At 39.4% G+C, this 16788-nt stretch overlaps 2 protein-coding genes across 2 annotated transcripts in view; one reads left to right on the forward strand and one right to left on the reverse strand.

The window, feature by feature from the left end:
* LOC138593610 (proteasome activator complex subunit 4B-like) overlaps positions 1 to 3252 on the forward strand; it is a 46613-nt gene extending 43361 nt beyond the window's left edge. Inside the window, exons 45-47 of the mRNA XM_069664682.1 lie at positions 231 to 369; positions 529 to 662; positions 3118 to 3252. Coding sequence (XP_069520783.1) covers positions 231 to 369; positions 529 to 662; positions 3118 to 3252 — 408 coding nt within the window. The remainder of the gene's footprint in view (positions 1 to 230; positions 370 to 528; positions 663 to 3117) is intronic.
* A 3832-nt stretch (positions 3253 to 7084) lies between these two features.
* chac2 (ChaC, cation transport regulator homolog 2 (E. coli)) lies at positions 7085 to 10861 on the reverse strand. Its single transcript, XM_069664850.1, has 3 exons — positions 10552 to 10861; positions 9492 to 9527; positions 7085 to 7787 (listed from the first exon to the last, which is right to left on the reverse strand). The coding sequence occupies exons 1-3, from the start codon at positions 10684 to 10686 to the stop codon at positions 7392 to 7394; spliced, it is 567 nt and encodes a 188-aa protein (XP_069520951.1). The 5' UTR covers positions 10687 to 10861; the 3' UTR covers positions 7085 to 7391.
* Between the last annotated feature and the right edge of the window lie 5927 nt (positions 10862 to 16788).

Genomic DNA, 16788 nt, shown 5'->3' on the forward strand with positions numbered 1-16788 from the left:
TCAACTCGGCATCCCTCCTCCTCCTCCCTCTCTCCTGTGTGCCTCCCTTTTTTCCCCCCGATCTTCTTGCCTCTTTTAATAAATTGTGAAAGCGCTTCTCGCCCTAAAACTGCCTCCTGCTCTCCGCCGCTTCCTTTATTTGTCGCTTCAGATTTTCACTGGTCTATATATTTTTTTTTCTAATCCTCACCTCCTTCCCTCCTTCCCTTCCTCCCTCCTTCTCCCCGTAGGTGAGGGACATGGCAGGCACCACCCTCAGTGGTTTACTGCAGTGCCAGTTCTTCCCCCTGGACTCCAGTCTGCAGACACAGCTCCAGACGCTGAGTCAGACTCCCCTCCCCAAGGCCAGAGGAGAGCTGTCCTCCACAGGTACGCACACACATTTACACACACACACACGTCACAATAACACAATGAGGCAATCACAGTAATACTTGCCCTATTACCCTTTCTTATCCCTGGGGAATTGTGAACCTTGAAATTCTAACTCCCCATTTGTTGTATTCATGTGTGTATGTGCGTGTGCAGACTTAGTGCGGCGCCATGCTGGAGTGCTCGGCCTCAGCGCGTGCATCCTGTCGAGCCCCTACGACGTCCCAGACTGGATGCCTCAGATACTGATGGACCTGAGCGACCATCTCAACGACCCACAGCCTATAGAGGTACACACACACACACACACACACACACACACACACACACACACACACACACACACAAACATCCAGCTCAACACTGTGTGAGCTCAAAGAACACAATTTCATTGTCCAATTGAGGAGAAAATTGTGTCTTTGGTCTCACTTCAGGCATGAAAAAGACATACAATGTAATCCGTAGTGCAGAGTTTGAATAATACATTACAGTGATGGGGAGCCAGCGATGATGATAATTTAGCGCTTCTCCTGTTGCAAAGTGAAAGAGATGAGAAAGGAAATACAAAAGAGAGAAGTTAAAAATATATCTGCGAGTAGACGAATTACTCGGTGTGTTGCAATGAATACCGCTATATGATTATAATGGAAGTAGTGGATTTTGTGTAGGGAATAAAGGAGCATATAAAGCCTTTGTTTCCTCAGGCGGACTCATCTGTAGTCTGTTAAGGCTGCAGGCTTCTTCCCTCCTTCCCTAAAATGTAATCAATTTGTTTGAAGGCTGCGATGTAATTTTAACGTACTCAACGTCTAAGTCATGAATACATCCTTGCTTTTATTGATCATCAGCTTTTTTGTGTCCTTGTTAAATCTAAATTTAACACCGCACTTGTTTCATTTAAAATGATTTCTACATTGTTCCACGAGGCCTTTTAACATCAATAACTTATTACAACCTCATTAGTTTTTAATTATGTTCAACCAATGACAGCAGTGACGGCGTCTTTGTTTTACCTTTTAGTTTTAAAGCTCGGCCTCGCTCCGGCTCCGCTCTTAAACCTGAGGGTGGCTCTCGTCGTAGGAGCAGAACAGAACAGAACAAAAAAAAAGGCTGCTATCAGCTCTTAACTTTTTACTTCTAGAAACAAATGAAGCCACATAAAAAGAGCGATAAACATCCTCTTTATTGCAGGAGTTTACTGCAGACTCTAATGGAAATGTCCAAATTGTGAGACGCAAACACAACACTTTAAAATGTGCACTCCAATGATGGAGCACTAGAGTTCTCCATGAGCACCATGCTATCTATAAGGAGGCTGATATCACGTATACACAATCCACATTACATATAGAGTATATATACAAACAATTTGGGATATCATTTTTAACTCTAAAGTAGTTTGTAATCAAAACGCATTGAAAATATATTGTCAGGAACCACATGTGTACGTCATATGAGTTACTAAATTTAAATATCATATGTGTACTGGTAACACTGGTAAAAAGTATTCTGGTCGTCCATGCTAATGTTCTGAAATTATATGAATGTTGGCTAATTAACTTTATGAATTAAGTATTCCACATCCTATTATTATTTATTAATTGTGTTGTTGTTAACAGAAGCCCTAAGCGGACATGTATCCCTACATCTTTACGTTTTCACGTGATAACGAGTTATTTACCTGTTTTCTCGAGATCTCGATTGTCATCTCAAAAACACAACGCTGCACCGTGACGTCAGATGATCATAACTCGTATCCTCAGAGTTACAAAAGCAACTTAACTTACCTCATTGTGGGCAATGGCAGCATGGCATGTCCTGGTCTGTAATATCACAATGACCAACCGATTGTTTTGTTTTCTAGATTGCCAGAAAATTATCCCGTTATCACGAGAAAACAAACTTTGTTCTCTCGAAATAACAAGAGAAATGAATCTGTTATAAATATATAAATAACTTGTTATCACTTTAGGGCTTCCGTAGTTTTTGACTCAACATAAGCATACAGCGTGCATATGATCAAAATAGTTTTGAAGTGATTACTTTAAATTGGCCAACTTCCTCTTTAAATGTCTAAAAAATAAGTGGGTATTATATTTCATTATTAACGGTTTTGCCACTGATTTAAGACTTTTGTTAAGATGAAAGTCTGAAGATCCTGGGCCCCTCCTCACCAGAAGCTCATGCTCACTCTCTCATGCAAGAACACGCCCACAGCTAACACCAACAGCATCGCGGCTACCGTTGCGCTAGCATGCTAACCGCCGGTTAGCTTGTCCTACCCGGTTTGAGGCACCAACCTGTCCAACAGAAAGAAGGCCAACTCTGTGTCGCTCTTTCGCCATGTTTGCCGGTCTGAATGGGGCCCAGCTGCTAATTTGAACCACTCCCACACTCACCTGTACGCTTGTCTCAGGGAACCACAACAACGCCCCCCTGAAAACGTCCCATGCAAAGCAAAACAACAGAACAGATGCAGAGACACACATGTATAGAGGCCCATAAGTGATGATTTATATTATATTTGTAAAAGTATATATTTTATTTTTCTAGGGAAATCCTACTTATTACACCTTTAAGTATAAGTAGAGGCCTGAAATGTTTATACTGTACTCGGGTAAAATGTGTGTTCTGCATTGTGGATGTGGCTCATATCCCTTTGTGTTATCTTGTACTGAAACTAGTGTTCTGGGCAGAGATGTATAAACAGTATGTACTAATTATGTCTTGTTTTTGTGTCCAAAGATGACGGTGAAGAAGACCCTGTCGGAGTTCAGGCGTACCCACCATGATAACTGGCAGGAGCACCGTCAGTGCTTCACTGATGACCAGCTGCTGGTGCTCACAGACCTGCTGGTGTCGCCCTGTTACTACGCCTAGACAGACAGCTGCCTTTCCCCGTCCTCTACAGACTGACCGACCTGTACATAGAAAGATAACTTTTTAACACTGTTGAGAGCTCATGTCTTCTGTTAGAGTAACGTCTGATGTTTTTGCAGCGGCTGAGAGCCCTGCGTCTGGAACCTCACAGCCAATGTTGGCCTTCAGTAAACCAAGCACAGAAAAGCAGTCCTGGAAGAAACTGTTTCAAATATTTAACCTGCTCGGTGGGTTTATTTAGTCTCGCCAAGCAGCTCGACAGCCCCAAAGGCGGCAACTTTACTAAACCACATTTCAGGTGTATTATTTTCTTCTTCTTGTAGAACATATTCAACTGCTGATTTGCAGTTATCTAGCAGAAAACTATTTCACATTATTGTGTTTCACTATAACTTTTTTTATGCTACGCAAAAAGTTGGAACTCCTTTATTTTACTAAATACAAGAAAAACATGTGTGATGATATGAACATGTAGAATTTATATTAAACAATGACAAAAATAGGACTAAATACTACAAACTCTAACAGCTTTACTACACTTATAAGATAATCAAACCATTATCATTCAATGTGATGTTATTGTTAACACTGTATAATACAGGGCCGGCTCAAGGCATAGGTGGTCGCCTAGGGCGCCACGTTCTGGGGGGGCTGGCTTGAGCCTCAAACGTTTTGAACGTAGCCCGATGTTAAGCTTCAGCCTCCTGCAAGAGTGACACCTTTCTCTCTGCGCCACTCTCTCTCTCTTACTTTCTTGACCACTCACTCAGTGCGCACTTCCTGACACAAGTAACTCTGAGAGGAGCAGAGAGATGTGTTCAGGTCCAGTTGGAAAAACTCACACTCAATCTTTTAATAAAGGGGAGGGTAAGAGGTGTTATATTGTCGTACATATAATGTACATTCTGTTGTTTAATTAGTTCGCCATACTCGTCTAATCACACGTGATACAGGCGGACAGACACACAGATCGACAGACAGCATATAACAGAAAGGGAGGGGAAGAGAGAGAGCAGCATGTGATGGAAAGAGACAAAGAAACTCTATCTGAAAAAGTTTATCGTAAGTGTCTAAGAATTAAGAAAGACCCTTTTTATATCACAGTAAACTAATGTTAACTCATGAACTCTAGTCAATAAATGTTAACAGTTGAGGTGCATATTTTTACATTTTCAATGATTACTTTCAGTGTAAATAAAGAGTTTTTATAAAAGATTTCCTGGGGGAGAATCCCCCAGAGCCCCCCAACTAGGGTGTAAGGCCTCACAATGTCCTCATGTCCCAACACATTGTAGTAAACTTGATCGATCTTTATCACAATATCAAATCTAATATTCAGGTCTCTTCTGGATAACTGTGTTGAACACTGGCATGCAAAATAAATTTTTTTACTTTGTGGCAGTAATATTATGTTTTGCCATTTGCAGTGGCGGGCGCCTAATTCTAAACTCACCTAGGGCGCTAAAATGGCCAGAGCCGGCCCTGCATAAAAACATATAAAACTTATTGATAATACTTCTTCTAACATTACTAAATACTATAAATGTAATACTCTACATATAAGCATAAACCTTTACAATGTATACTGTGATTTAATGTCTTATCATATATACAACCAACTGCATTGTACTGTGCAGTAGCTCAATACTGAGAATTAAATAAATACACTGCATCATTTATAAGGAGAGGTGTGTTTTATTTTGAAGAGGAATGAATGTGTGAGTGTTGCATGCTGTATGTTTCAACTGATGATGTAAAACACCTGCAATATATACAGGATACATCTGTACTGCATACCTGTCCTTCCTGAGCAGAGAAACAAAATCCCTCTGCATTGATAGTGTTTAGTTTTGTACCAAACAGGTGATGTCGTACAGATGTTGCTTCAGGCCACTGCCAGTAAACACTGGTAACTGGTTGCATCTGTGTGTGAGTGTTTGAGACAACATCAAAGATAGAGCTGTCACCAGTTTTACTCTGCATGCAGATATTTTCTGATGCGGTGATGTTGACTTTGATATGCTCACTGTGCTGAGATATTTGCTGGCTGAATGGGAAGAAGCATATCTGGTGAGTACTGCCTGGAATAAACAAGGTGGGTACCAAGCCACGGAACCAGACATATCTGCAAAATGATTGAGAAAGGTTTCCATCCAAACGGATTCATGTTCATGTCGTGCCAATCGCAATCATTTTTCAATATGAGGCAAATTTAAGCTCTGTTTTGGTATTTTTCCAGGGATCTGGTTTTTCCAGAATTCCGTTCTGGTTCTCCGTATTTAATTCAGAATAAAACCATTGATGCTATGTAAGTGTTTAATCAGGACATTGTCACTTATTTCCCTGAACAGCTCCTCTGTCTGTCTCTGGAGCTGAAATCTTACTGAAACACATTAATCATTGATGTGAATAACTGCCAGGTGAACTTTTAAACAGGTTATTTCAGCAAACAAAAGACAACAGAGGAGTCAATCATTCCTGCATGTGTTGACTCAGATGTACATTGTTACAACATGATGATTACAGCAGAACAAATATTTAAAAAGCAATACAGAATGCCTGAAAGCCTTACTGCATTCATTTTTTACATAAAGAAAGAAATCTACATCATAAAATAATGTAGAAAATGACAGATTTGTGGACCCCACACGTATCCCCTGGCAAGTTATTTGAATTTCTCTTAATTTTACCAACTACTTGTTTGCTCAATAAACCTTTTATTGCTCCTTTGTAGGTTTAGTATCGTTTCTAACGAACTTGTTGGCTATATATATTTGCAAAACTTTCATTACTCTCGGGATGGTTGCCACAACTCGCTCTGTACATTTTCCCGCCTTTTTCTCCTTGTCCAATCAAATACCTGATTTTTGTAAACGACCAAGATGGCTGCCACTTGTATGAAAAGTTTGACTCCGCCGTCCACCAGTTCCGAACGAGCAATGGTAAGTGTTGGCTAATAAAGTAATTTCAACCGTCTGTGTATTGTACTACATTAGGAGACATATGAGCTGGATGTTGGAAGTTGCTTCCAAACCATCCATTTGAATCATCCCAGTTAGCCCAAACCAGTTGAAAAGGTGGAGTATGAAGAGGCAGTTATTTGACTTAAATTGTAATTTTGTACTTTAAAAAATGTCTGTCACAATACGTAAAAATTTACAAAGAGTAAGATAGGAACAAGAGTGAGTCTCCAGCTGTGCAAGCACCTCTAGAAGTTACTATAAGGAACAACAGTGTCTAATGCTTGCAACCACAGGCTAACATTCTAACAAGGACAATGCTAGCTTGTAGCTGCTTACCATGTTCACCATCTTAAGTTATTACACGGCTGTGTTAAATACTTGATTCTGATTGGTTAATTACAGCATTCCGAGGTCTGTTAATTCTGATAACAGACCTTTCTTATGAAGAACCAGTGACTTTATAAAGAGGAACCCCTTTAGCACAAGACTCCTCGTTAACAGATCGTTGTAATGAAGAACAGACCGTTGCCAGGGATTCTGCACCCTGCCTGGGGTCCATTGTGAGTTAACCTGCTCACTATACATTATCCCTGACTTAGCATGTTAGCATGTCAACATTGAGCTGAGGCTGGTGGAAAAGCCATTTGTTTTACAGGCCAATCCATGCAGTGGTCCTGCAGAGCATGCATTTCGGTTTTAAATTTCATTGCAATCCATCCAATAACTGTTTAGCTAACAAAATAATTCCACCAGAACTTAAGTGTGGGCTCATGTCATTTCAGGTGTGCGGAGAGTGCACTCATACTTCAAACAGTGTTTGAAAATGATAAAAACAGACGATCTTTGAACACAGATTTTCATCTGGAACATACAGCATTTATTGATCAAAGTAACTTCCTTTGCACTGTTAAATGTTGTACAAGAAAAACAAGTTTATCTTGTTAATAAGATGCCAGTTACAGTACCTTTATTAGTAATTTCTTACATTTTAAAGCAGCCTCAAATACGTTTAAGTGCAGTGAGTGATTTTAATGTGATGATAGACAAAAGGACCTTTTTCGACATATTATCTGGACCCGACAAATATCCTAATGGCCCCACGTGTACCTTAAACCCTGAGATTATTTGCTGATCCAGCCTTATCATTGATCTGTTCTTGTTTTTACCTTATTGCAATCAGCCTGTTTGAGTGTGTAAATGTTTCTGCCCACTGTGTATTCTTTCTCTCACTAGAGTTTCTAGACTGAACAGGTGTGCGTCTGAGTCCTCGGGCAGAATCGTTCTCACAGCATCAGCCAGCTGAAACAGATACTCGGTGTTCTGTCCGCTCGGACCGGTAGAGCTGACGATCTGGTTGGCTATCTCCTCCAGAGGAGCTGGGCCGAGGTAGTCCGGATTGTCCTGAGAGCCGATGTAGAGCAGCGTCTGGCTGGGCGGAGCGGTGAGTGGTGGACGGGGGTGAAAGGTCACCGTGATGACTTGATAACCACCTTTTTCTCGGTAGTCGAGGTAGCTCTTCACTTCCTGCTCCCGACCTGTTGGCAGCTTGTAGGCGACGCCCCAAACACATCCCTGAAGAGAGAGAGAGAGAGAGACAAAGAAAAAAACAGTAGCTTGACGTCAGTAGAATAAATGCAGTGACACACTGCACGGAGAAAGGCCTGTAAACATAATTCCGTTAATCTTATGTAACTGCTGCCAGTAACTATAGCTGAAACGATGAGTCATAAAATCTGTGAGTCACAGACAGAAAAGAAAAATCATCAGCAAAATTGATAATAGGTTTATCTTTTCAGTACTTTTAATGAAAAAAAATGCCCAAATTTCTTTGGCTACAGCTTCTTGAATGCTACTATTTGCTAGTTTTTCAGGTCTTCTATGATGGGGAAGTGAATGTGCTGAAATTTTTAAAAACTTAATGAAGTGTTAAAAGGGAAAATAATTGAGTATCGCTCATGAAAATAATGTGTTACTTTTAATCTACCGCCTATCAGGCTAGAAACGAGGTGTTCAGTATATTAATGTAAAATAGGGCTGTTTACAACAATTAGGACAATTTAAAGAAGCAAGTGATTTTTTGCTTAATCAATGCCTTAAACTTATTTTTAATATAGTCAGTATAGTTCAATAGATGGATTATAGATCAATTTCAGATGCTGTGTTCATAACAATGAAGACTGTCAACATCTAGGGATGTACAGATGTTGATAATCGATTAATCAATTTACTCATTTTCAGGCATAAAGTTTGCTGTCTCATATGTTTAAAACTATATTTTGTAAACTGCATTTTGGGTTTGACCTTATGCAACTATGAGAAGTATTTTTCACTATTTTCCGACAGTTTGCAAACCAATAATCTCTAGTCACAGCTTCCTGTTTGTGATCAGAACCCGTGACTGCAGTATAAAGAAGAAGAATTGTTCACTTTAACCTTAACAGTAACATTTTAAAGATACTCATCAGTCACCTCTAAATACATGTTTTCCAGATGCTTACCATGTTCTCACTACATTACAAGACTGGCTCTGCATCTCTTTATCGCTTTCCCATCACCTGCAACAAATTATCTCTCATCCAAGGTCAGAATACAATACACCGTCCTCTCCTTTGTTTCAGCTGTGTGAGATACAATCTTCTCTCCTGAGCAGTACACAGTCTTCTTCACCTTGTTCTGGAAGTGTCTTTGTTTCACAGCGTGTGTGTGTGTAACAATAAATAAATATGAAGACGGAATGTACGTTTGAATAGCTTGCAGAACCTTGCTGGTAACTTTGCGGGTTTATTCATTCTATCTTAATTAAACTTAATAATACAGTAATAATAATACAATCTGCTGTTACTGTTTAAATAAAAGTTTGCTTTTCTGCAAAATAAAAACCAGGCTTATGCTACAATCACATTTCCAGCCACTATGAGAAGGTTAATCAAGATTAATAGTTAGATATTGAAATGTTGGATAAAGTGTGTTTGATTGTTTTTGCATAGAGGATGTACGAATACTGCAAGCTGATTATTCAATCCATCAAGTTATGTATGTTTATATAAGAAAAATAACACGAAGGAAATGTGTTATCGTCACAATCCTCTTCTTGCAAATCTACTAAATTGGGTTTTGGAGTGTAGGTAGGACAAAACAAGACAACCCTTGGCTCTGAAAAAGTGTGATAGACAATTTATAGCTAAATAAATTAATCTGTAAAGTAATTGGAAGTTGCAGTTGCAGCTCTATCATAAATAATGTCTGGTGCTAGAGTTTAGGGGGGGTAGGTCTTACCTCAGGATCCTCCACCAGAGTTACAACACGGCCAGGCTGTAAAGGACACACCCAGAGAAAAGGCACATTGAAAAAGCAGCAAGTATACAGTAAAGTAACTTCATGGGGTTATGTAGAAGTCTTAAGGTGGCTGCACACTGCCCAGACAAACGCCGACCAACACAAGCTGTCGGGTTGGTGTGCGCAGACAGTCTGTGTTTGTTGGATGGAGTTGTTAAGAGTTTGACATGTCCAATCGGGTAAGTCTCCTCCTGGCTCGTCTTGATTGCTGCTTCTCCTGTGCAGTACACGCCTAACAGCTTGAAAGGCCAGGTAGACCATGACTACTTTGGCCATAGGTAACAAGCCCCCCAGTTTGTCCATGTAAAATAAAGCAAAAACTTAAATAAGAAAACGTAGCTGTCCTGTCAGCTAGTGTCTGGGCTGTGTGGAGCTGAACATTTTAAAGACTACAACCAGAAACTGCCAACTTGTGCCAGAATGTTGAGGTGAGTTGGGCGTTGTCTGGGCAGTGTGCAGTCACCTTTTTAATAAACATCACAGAGGGGTTACTGTACATGTTTTTCTATGGAAAGGTTATCAGAATAATAAAAGATACTATTCTTAATGACTCTATTGATGAACTGTAAAAATCCTCATAATAATAGTCAAAAACAATTTTGAAAAATGAGTGATAGCTGAGAGATAATACCAAGTGAGTTGCAGTATTGGGTTTAAATCTCTTAAAAAGATGGACACTGACTTGTTCCTTAAACTTTCAGTCCCTTCAACAACTTAGTTACTAAACTCTGACATGTAGCAGCAATCTTTCTGTCAGATAGTGCTCTTCTGATGGGAACATGCCAGATGTGATGTGTTTGTCAATGTAACTAATATTCAGAATATTAATGAGTACATATAATAATTTATACCATTACATTTACTGGATATTTAACGACAGATGTGCCCTTTACAGACTCAGATTCCATATGGCAACATTGCATCACTTAGTGTACACTGTGTAATCATGGAATTAGCATTAAGCTAGTTCACATACCCCTGTAATGTAAATAATACTCACTTTCCCCGGTACTCCCCGGTGGTCGGTACTGCCCTGCCAAAACCGACGACTGAAGCCTTTAATGTAACCAATTCTTTTCTCCTCATAAGGAAAATCCACTTTCCATATAAGAGACCCATAACCGAAGACCCACATGATGAGACGTTGAGCTAACGGAGGGCAGTAAGGACGGTTGAAGCCGGACTAACTGGCAACGTTTAAGTCTGACAGGAAGCAGCTAGCTAACGGCACTAGTCATAACATTATTATGATTGGCATCTATACACCTGCAAATGTGCAAGTGCTGTCTAAACGTTGCAACATGCACTCATTACACCTCTGCCCCAGGACAAAAATGTCAAGTCATCTGGGTTACGTAAGTACACCAACTTCCGCTCAACAAATTTCAGAACAAAGCACAATTTCTAAATATATTGCTCCTATTTTGAAAGCATAACCCTTTTATAGTGGTTCTCAGCACCTGATCCGCACACGATGATTCTTTATCATAATATTTATTTTCTTCTCCTATACCGTATTGATGAAAGTATGTCTTTTAGAACTTACTGCTTTTATTTTGAAAGCAAGGCACCATTCCGGCTGTTTTGGGCTATTTCAGTGTGAGGCTAATTTTAGGCAAAAAGAAAAACACAAAAAATGGCACCTTACCAATTAAATCCTTTTTTTTTACTCCACCCAGTCCGGAAATAGGTTTTCATGCCATTTTTTAAATTAAGAATTTGCCAATGCATCCTCATAATCAAAGATGCCTGAGGGCTATGTTGAATATAACGGTTATGTTGAATTTTTTTTTTTTTTTTTTTTTTTACATTTTTGAATGGATATTCCAGTTTTAAACATATGTAACACTTCTTCCACATTTTCTCTGGAAAAAAGACAAGCCAGAAAACCTCTTGCCAGCAACGTAGAGATGTATTGCCTGCATTTCTGTAACTGACATAAAATAATTAATACAATAAAAAAGTCACACATTAATAAACTAAGAATGTGTAAATGTGACCTTGTCCTCTTATGGAAAAAGCCTCTGTTAAGTCTGAGAAACAATGTTCTTTTCTTTTTAACAATCTGCATAACCTATTGATGAATTAGTCCTAAGCTGCTAGATCTCCTTGCAGGCTACCGTTCATATTGCACCCTTTTATTTATTTTCAATGAATCTCCTCTTGAGCCTTTGCACTAGTTAAAACATGAGCTAAGACAAAGAACACAGGGAATATGGGCTTCCATCCTGACACCAGGGGGTGCTGAGTTTCTATTTCCCTCATTGTGTGTTCTCCAAAATAACATGCTCTTCATGTATGCCGTGTGAGCACTGATTCAGAACCAAATAAAGTGGACAGCGACAGTCTGGCCTGTAATGTAAGCTCCATGAACAGCAGCCGTGCTCCTTCCTCTGCCCCAAAAAGGAGACAGTCAGCAAACCTTTTATGTCTTACCAGCTTCTAGTTTGGGGAGCGGCGGATCTGTGGTTTAAATTCACAGCTGGGCTGGAAAATACTGCTGAGGACACATCTGCCATAAACATGCCCTTGTTCGAGACACCAAAACCAAACTTGGTGCAGTAGAGCAAGATGACAGTAGAACAAAAAGTAAATCAAATCTAAAACATAGGATATAAAACAAAGGCAGATAGTGTATAGGAAGGAGCCTGATCATTTAAGGCCTCAAAAACTAGCAGTAAAATAAATCCTAAAAGTCACAGGTAACCATTGAAGGGCGGCATGGATTAATGTGCTTCCCTTAAATCCTGGTAAAATGTTGTATGTTGCAGTCTTATGCAACATAAGAAGCAGATTTTGCCTGCTGATACCAGAATAAAGTGCGCTTCACTAGTCAAATCTGAAGGAGATTAAAGCAGGGATGACCTTTTCTAGATCTGCAGATGAAAGGAATGACCTCATCTTGGTGAAATGCCTCAGTTGGACAAAGCAGGACTGAACCACTTTGGTCACCTTGGCATAAAAAGAAAACTCTGACTCTAAAATAACCTAGTTATAGGCTTTTTAAAAAAATCATTAGATTAGGCACCGAGACATAATAAAATATTGTTAATGCTGCTAGCTCTATGGCCAAAAGGGGTAATTATGATTATTTCTGATATGGAATCATTCAAAATTTATCAGCCAATACTTAATTTCTTCAAGACAGGACGTTAAAAAGGATATATTGTTAGTACCAGCCTTTAACATACAGTTATATACAGTCTATATTCATGATTTGCTCAAATATGTACTAAATAAGAGGGGACCCAGAATGGCACCATGGGGTACCCCACAACAGAGATATGCTTGAGAGAAGAAAGCCTCTCACAGAATAACGGATAGGAAATGAACCAATCCAGAGGGAGGGGCTTGTAGGGAAACTATCAGGAATGGCTAAAGGTGTGTGCCCTCTATATATGCAGTTAGCATCCTGACATCAGTGGCTCAGGGAGAGAACTATGATGTTTAAAAAAATCTTAAATTCATATGTGTGAATTTGGAGTATATGAACAAGAACACCAAGTTCACTGCTCTTTAAACGCGGGTCGCCATCTCAACACCATATCCTTCTTGCATAATACCCTCTTATTTGTTGGCTCAATTACAGTCATTACACTCCCTGGAAATTTAGAGCAGGATGTTCTGTAAATGCAGCAGTTTCAAATTGTTAATGTGCCTTACTGTGAAAATAATGAGCTGTTTACATGAACTATAAATCTCTACCGAGCTACACAGAAGTGTACTTACAGGCTAAATCCTGCTCCAAATATCTTAAACCTATTGTACACATGATTGTTGTCTCATTACTGCGTGGATAAACACCAAAAAAAGCTTACAAACTGTCCTGCAGGCTCACCTTTTGTGCTGTATTTGTCTTTGACAGGGACATATTTGCTGTGAAAATACTCCATTGTGTGTTTTTCTGCTCTTTTTGGCATATACTTCATGTTTCATTACAACGCCAACCATTGAAATTATGGAAATATGAACAGTCCCTTTTATAAACTGTTGTAGTGTAAGAAAAGAGGCAATATTTATAGGAGAAATGTGTTTGATTTGCTCTAAACACGCAGTATTTGCTTTCAATTTGGCAATTTAGCAATTTTATCTCTTGTTTGGAAGACAAAGAGCAGAGATGATGCAGCAAATGTGAAGATAACTCAAAAGGAAAGAATATAAATAGAATTTACTGGAAATATGTCTCCAGCTAAAAGCTAGACTGTAGCTTTCAATTCTAATACAAACCACAGGCATTAAAATGACATAAAAAAATACAAATTAATCTGCTGTATTACGCTCTTTATTCCTGATATGATCAAGAGTCACTGTATCAAAACATTTTATGTAGGTGACATTTCCCTAGTGTCTTCCTCCATCAGTGTTTTTCATTTATTCTCCTTACATGGTACATTTACTTAATTTATTCTCAGAGGCAAGCACTTCCTCTCAGACAGTTTCCTGTGCACCACCTCTCTTTTTCTTCCCTCTCCAACTCCAGAACTGTTGTTTAACCTTCTTCTCTTCCTGCAGACTCTCCCAAAATGGAAATTTACCCAATTTTCTCCTTTTTTTTTACGCATTTGTACAAGCTTCCTTTCATTATAGGAAAATCTGCATTTTCCTTTAAAACATCTTATTTTGATGTTTCCTGCATTTAAAGGGGCACTCCACCAATTGTACACATCACAGGCAGTTTACTCAGCATAATGAGCACTGAACAGCCTTTGGAAACAGTTGTGTAATGTTTCCTGTGGCTCCGTTGGGAGCTCTCAAAAGTCTTAAGCAAAAAAAAAAACTAAGACTTTGCCACTGGAGACCAATGTTCATTTGCTGTTTTCTAATGACAGTCAACACTGTTTTTCCCAAACAACCACATTTGTTTCCTAACTGTGAACAAGTTAATACTGCACTTTCAAGTATTTTTTTGTGCCTAAAGCTTATCAAACCTTAAACATAGGGGTGCAAAATAAGAAACACTTATTGTGTTAACGACAACGTCGCAGTTATGATCGGGGCGTTTGATCACGAAACGAATATATGTTGTCCTAGCGGGCAACAATTGGCAACATTTGTCATTCATACTTGTTGAACAGAAAGCTCGTGTAACAAACTGGAAGTGAAGATTTTAAAGAGGGGGTAGTATGCTGTTTCACATTTTAAGACATATATATAATGTTGCAATGTTGGATGTCCAGACTAAACGTCGGTGAGTTTCAAATCTGTTGGTAAAAGTATGTTGGAGTAATCCCCAGGCTTCTCAGCTCAGTCTGGAGGCTGCTGTGAACGCCAGGTTTCACACAGTTTTTTCTACACGCTGCACTTTGTGACATCACAAACAGGCTTCCTAGAGCTGGCCAATCAGAAGAAAGTGGGCTTGTCGGGGCGGGGTTTTTAACTGTAAATTATGCTAAGCTACTCCACAGGTATCACAGAGTGAAATATGAAGCTTGAAATTAGCATAATGCATCCTCTTTAAATAATTTGTGCATCTACCAGGCACAGTGTGTGTATCAAATGGTGCGATTGAGTTGCATTATGGGAGATGTAGGATCCGGGGGTTTTAGACCTTGACTAAAGACCAAGATAACTTTGCCTCCGCTACATTGTTGACCTTTTTATTTTTTAAGTTCCCCAACTTTCTGAAAGAACAATACTAAATCAGAAGGCCGCACCTTAAAAGCCTGGCTTGGGAACTTTATAGAAACCAATAAAACTAAGCAAGATTTAGAAAATATCCACAAAAAAAACAAACCCCACCCTTCCCATCAGGTCTCCCTCCAAAAAAGCTCCAAAAATCATGAGCTCACACTTCCTGCCTGCTGGAGAAGGCGTCCAAGAGACCAGCTAAAAGAGGAGTGCAGAAGATTAGCTAGATGTCTGCCTCGTGGACAAGTGGAAGATTTGATTACTGTTGGCATATAAAGAGAATTATAACCAAAATAGCAAAAACATGCTTCTAAACTACATTACCCACCTCCGCTTTAAGACAGCTTACACTCCCCACTGTTTGTTTGTTTTCTTGTCGGTTCTGTCCCCGCTCTGAGTGGGTTTTCTTGTTAAGATAGAAAAAAATCCAGGAGAAAGTGTCTGTTCTCCTCTCAGTTCTTTGTATTTTGTGCCAAGGCTGTATTCTCATTAACCCAGTTACATTGTGCATAACTGAGTGAAGCTTCCAACATCCAGATCTTCATTTGAGTTTGATTGTTGCAGCCAAGGTTTTGACGTTCTATGCGCGAGGTTGTGTCGCACCCTGGCAAGCTTGATTAATTCATCCCTTGTGGCAAGCTCTGATGCTTTCTTTCAGCTCATCCTCGTAAAAAAGTTTACACGGTCTTTATATCCTTAACCTGTTCTTACCTCGCTTTGAAAGATTTTGCTCAGGTAGTACACTTTCTTTTTTCCGCCATCCACCTGCGAGATCGTCTAAATAACCTCCAATATTTAGCTGTTCTCCTGCAGCGATTGAGGTTTAAAAAACCCATTCAAAGGTCTCCTCCGTATTGACTCACTCCCACAGCAGTGGTTGCGCACAAAAAACACCTCTTGAACCTGTGACTCCATCTCAGCAGCCATAGTAGTGAGGAATGAGCCAGCCGAGCCATAACAGTCCAGTATATGTAGAGAGCGGAGCTGAGTGGGCCATTTTTGGGCTCGGAGGCTTCGGACTGTTTGATCCTGAACTGCTCATATGACTCCTGAGACTTCTCTGTGAATGCAGCCACATCTATCAGCACTGAGAATGTGATTCTATTCAGAGTGTATCAACTAATAATAATGATGATGTGAAGGGCCGGATGATAAGAAAGTCATTATTAGAGAGTCAATATTATCTATTTTGGCTCAGTTTTTAAACCTCATTTGTAATAATATTAGACCAGCACACGCATTGACTCAGAATAATAGAATAAGATTCATGTTCTCATGACAGATATTCCTCGTTTGTCTTCAAACATTGTAGATTTAATAAAAGAAATTATGATAAAAATTTCACACATGATGAACGCTGTAATCTCCTTTATCTTAGCCGCAAAAAAAGCAGGTCATTTGAGGCTTCTTTTGATGAATATACAGTTGACATTTCTGCCAACTAAACCCTCTCAAGACTAAAGTCATCACATCTCAGCCATATACTCTGCTACGTTTGGTTTTCTGCACTGCTTACAAAAGAGCAATATCAATTTTATTCATATTCCTCCAAAATGAGGTTTTTTCCCCCCCTACCTAAATTAGATTACTGCTGATCTTAATTTAGTTT

The sequence above is a fragment of the Semicossyphus pulcher genome, unplaced genomic scaffold, assembly GCF_022749685.1.
Source record: "Semicossyphus pulcher isolate SPU_LCO1_2020_fin unplaced genomic scaffold, fSemPul1.0.p SCAF_16, whole genome shotgun sequence".
In the NCBI taxonomy this organism is placed as follows: Eukaryota; Metazoa; Chordata; class Actinopteri; order Labriformes; family Labridae; genus Semicossyphus; species Semicossyphus pulcher.

Coding starts and splice junctions, on each gene's coding strand:
- chac2 (XM_069664850.1), bottom strand. CDS start 10,686: ATGTGGGTCTTCGGTTATGGGTCTCTTATATGGAAAGTGGATTTTCCT. Junction 9,528..10,551: donor ACCGGGGAGTACCGGGGAAA/GTGAGTATTATT, acceptor TGTCCTTTACAG/CCTGGCCGTGTTGTAACTCT. Junction 7,788..9,491: donor CTCTGGTGGAGGATCCTGAG/GTAAGACCTACC, acceptor CTCTCTCTTCAG/GGATGTGTTTGGGGCGTCGC.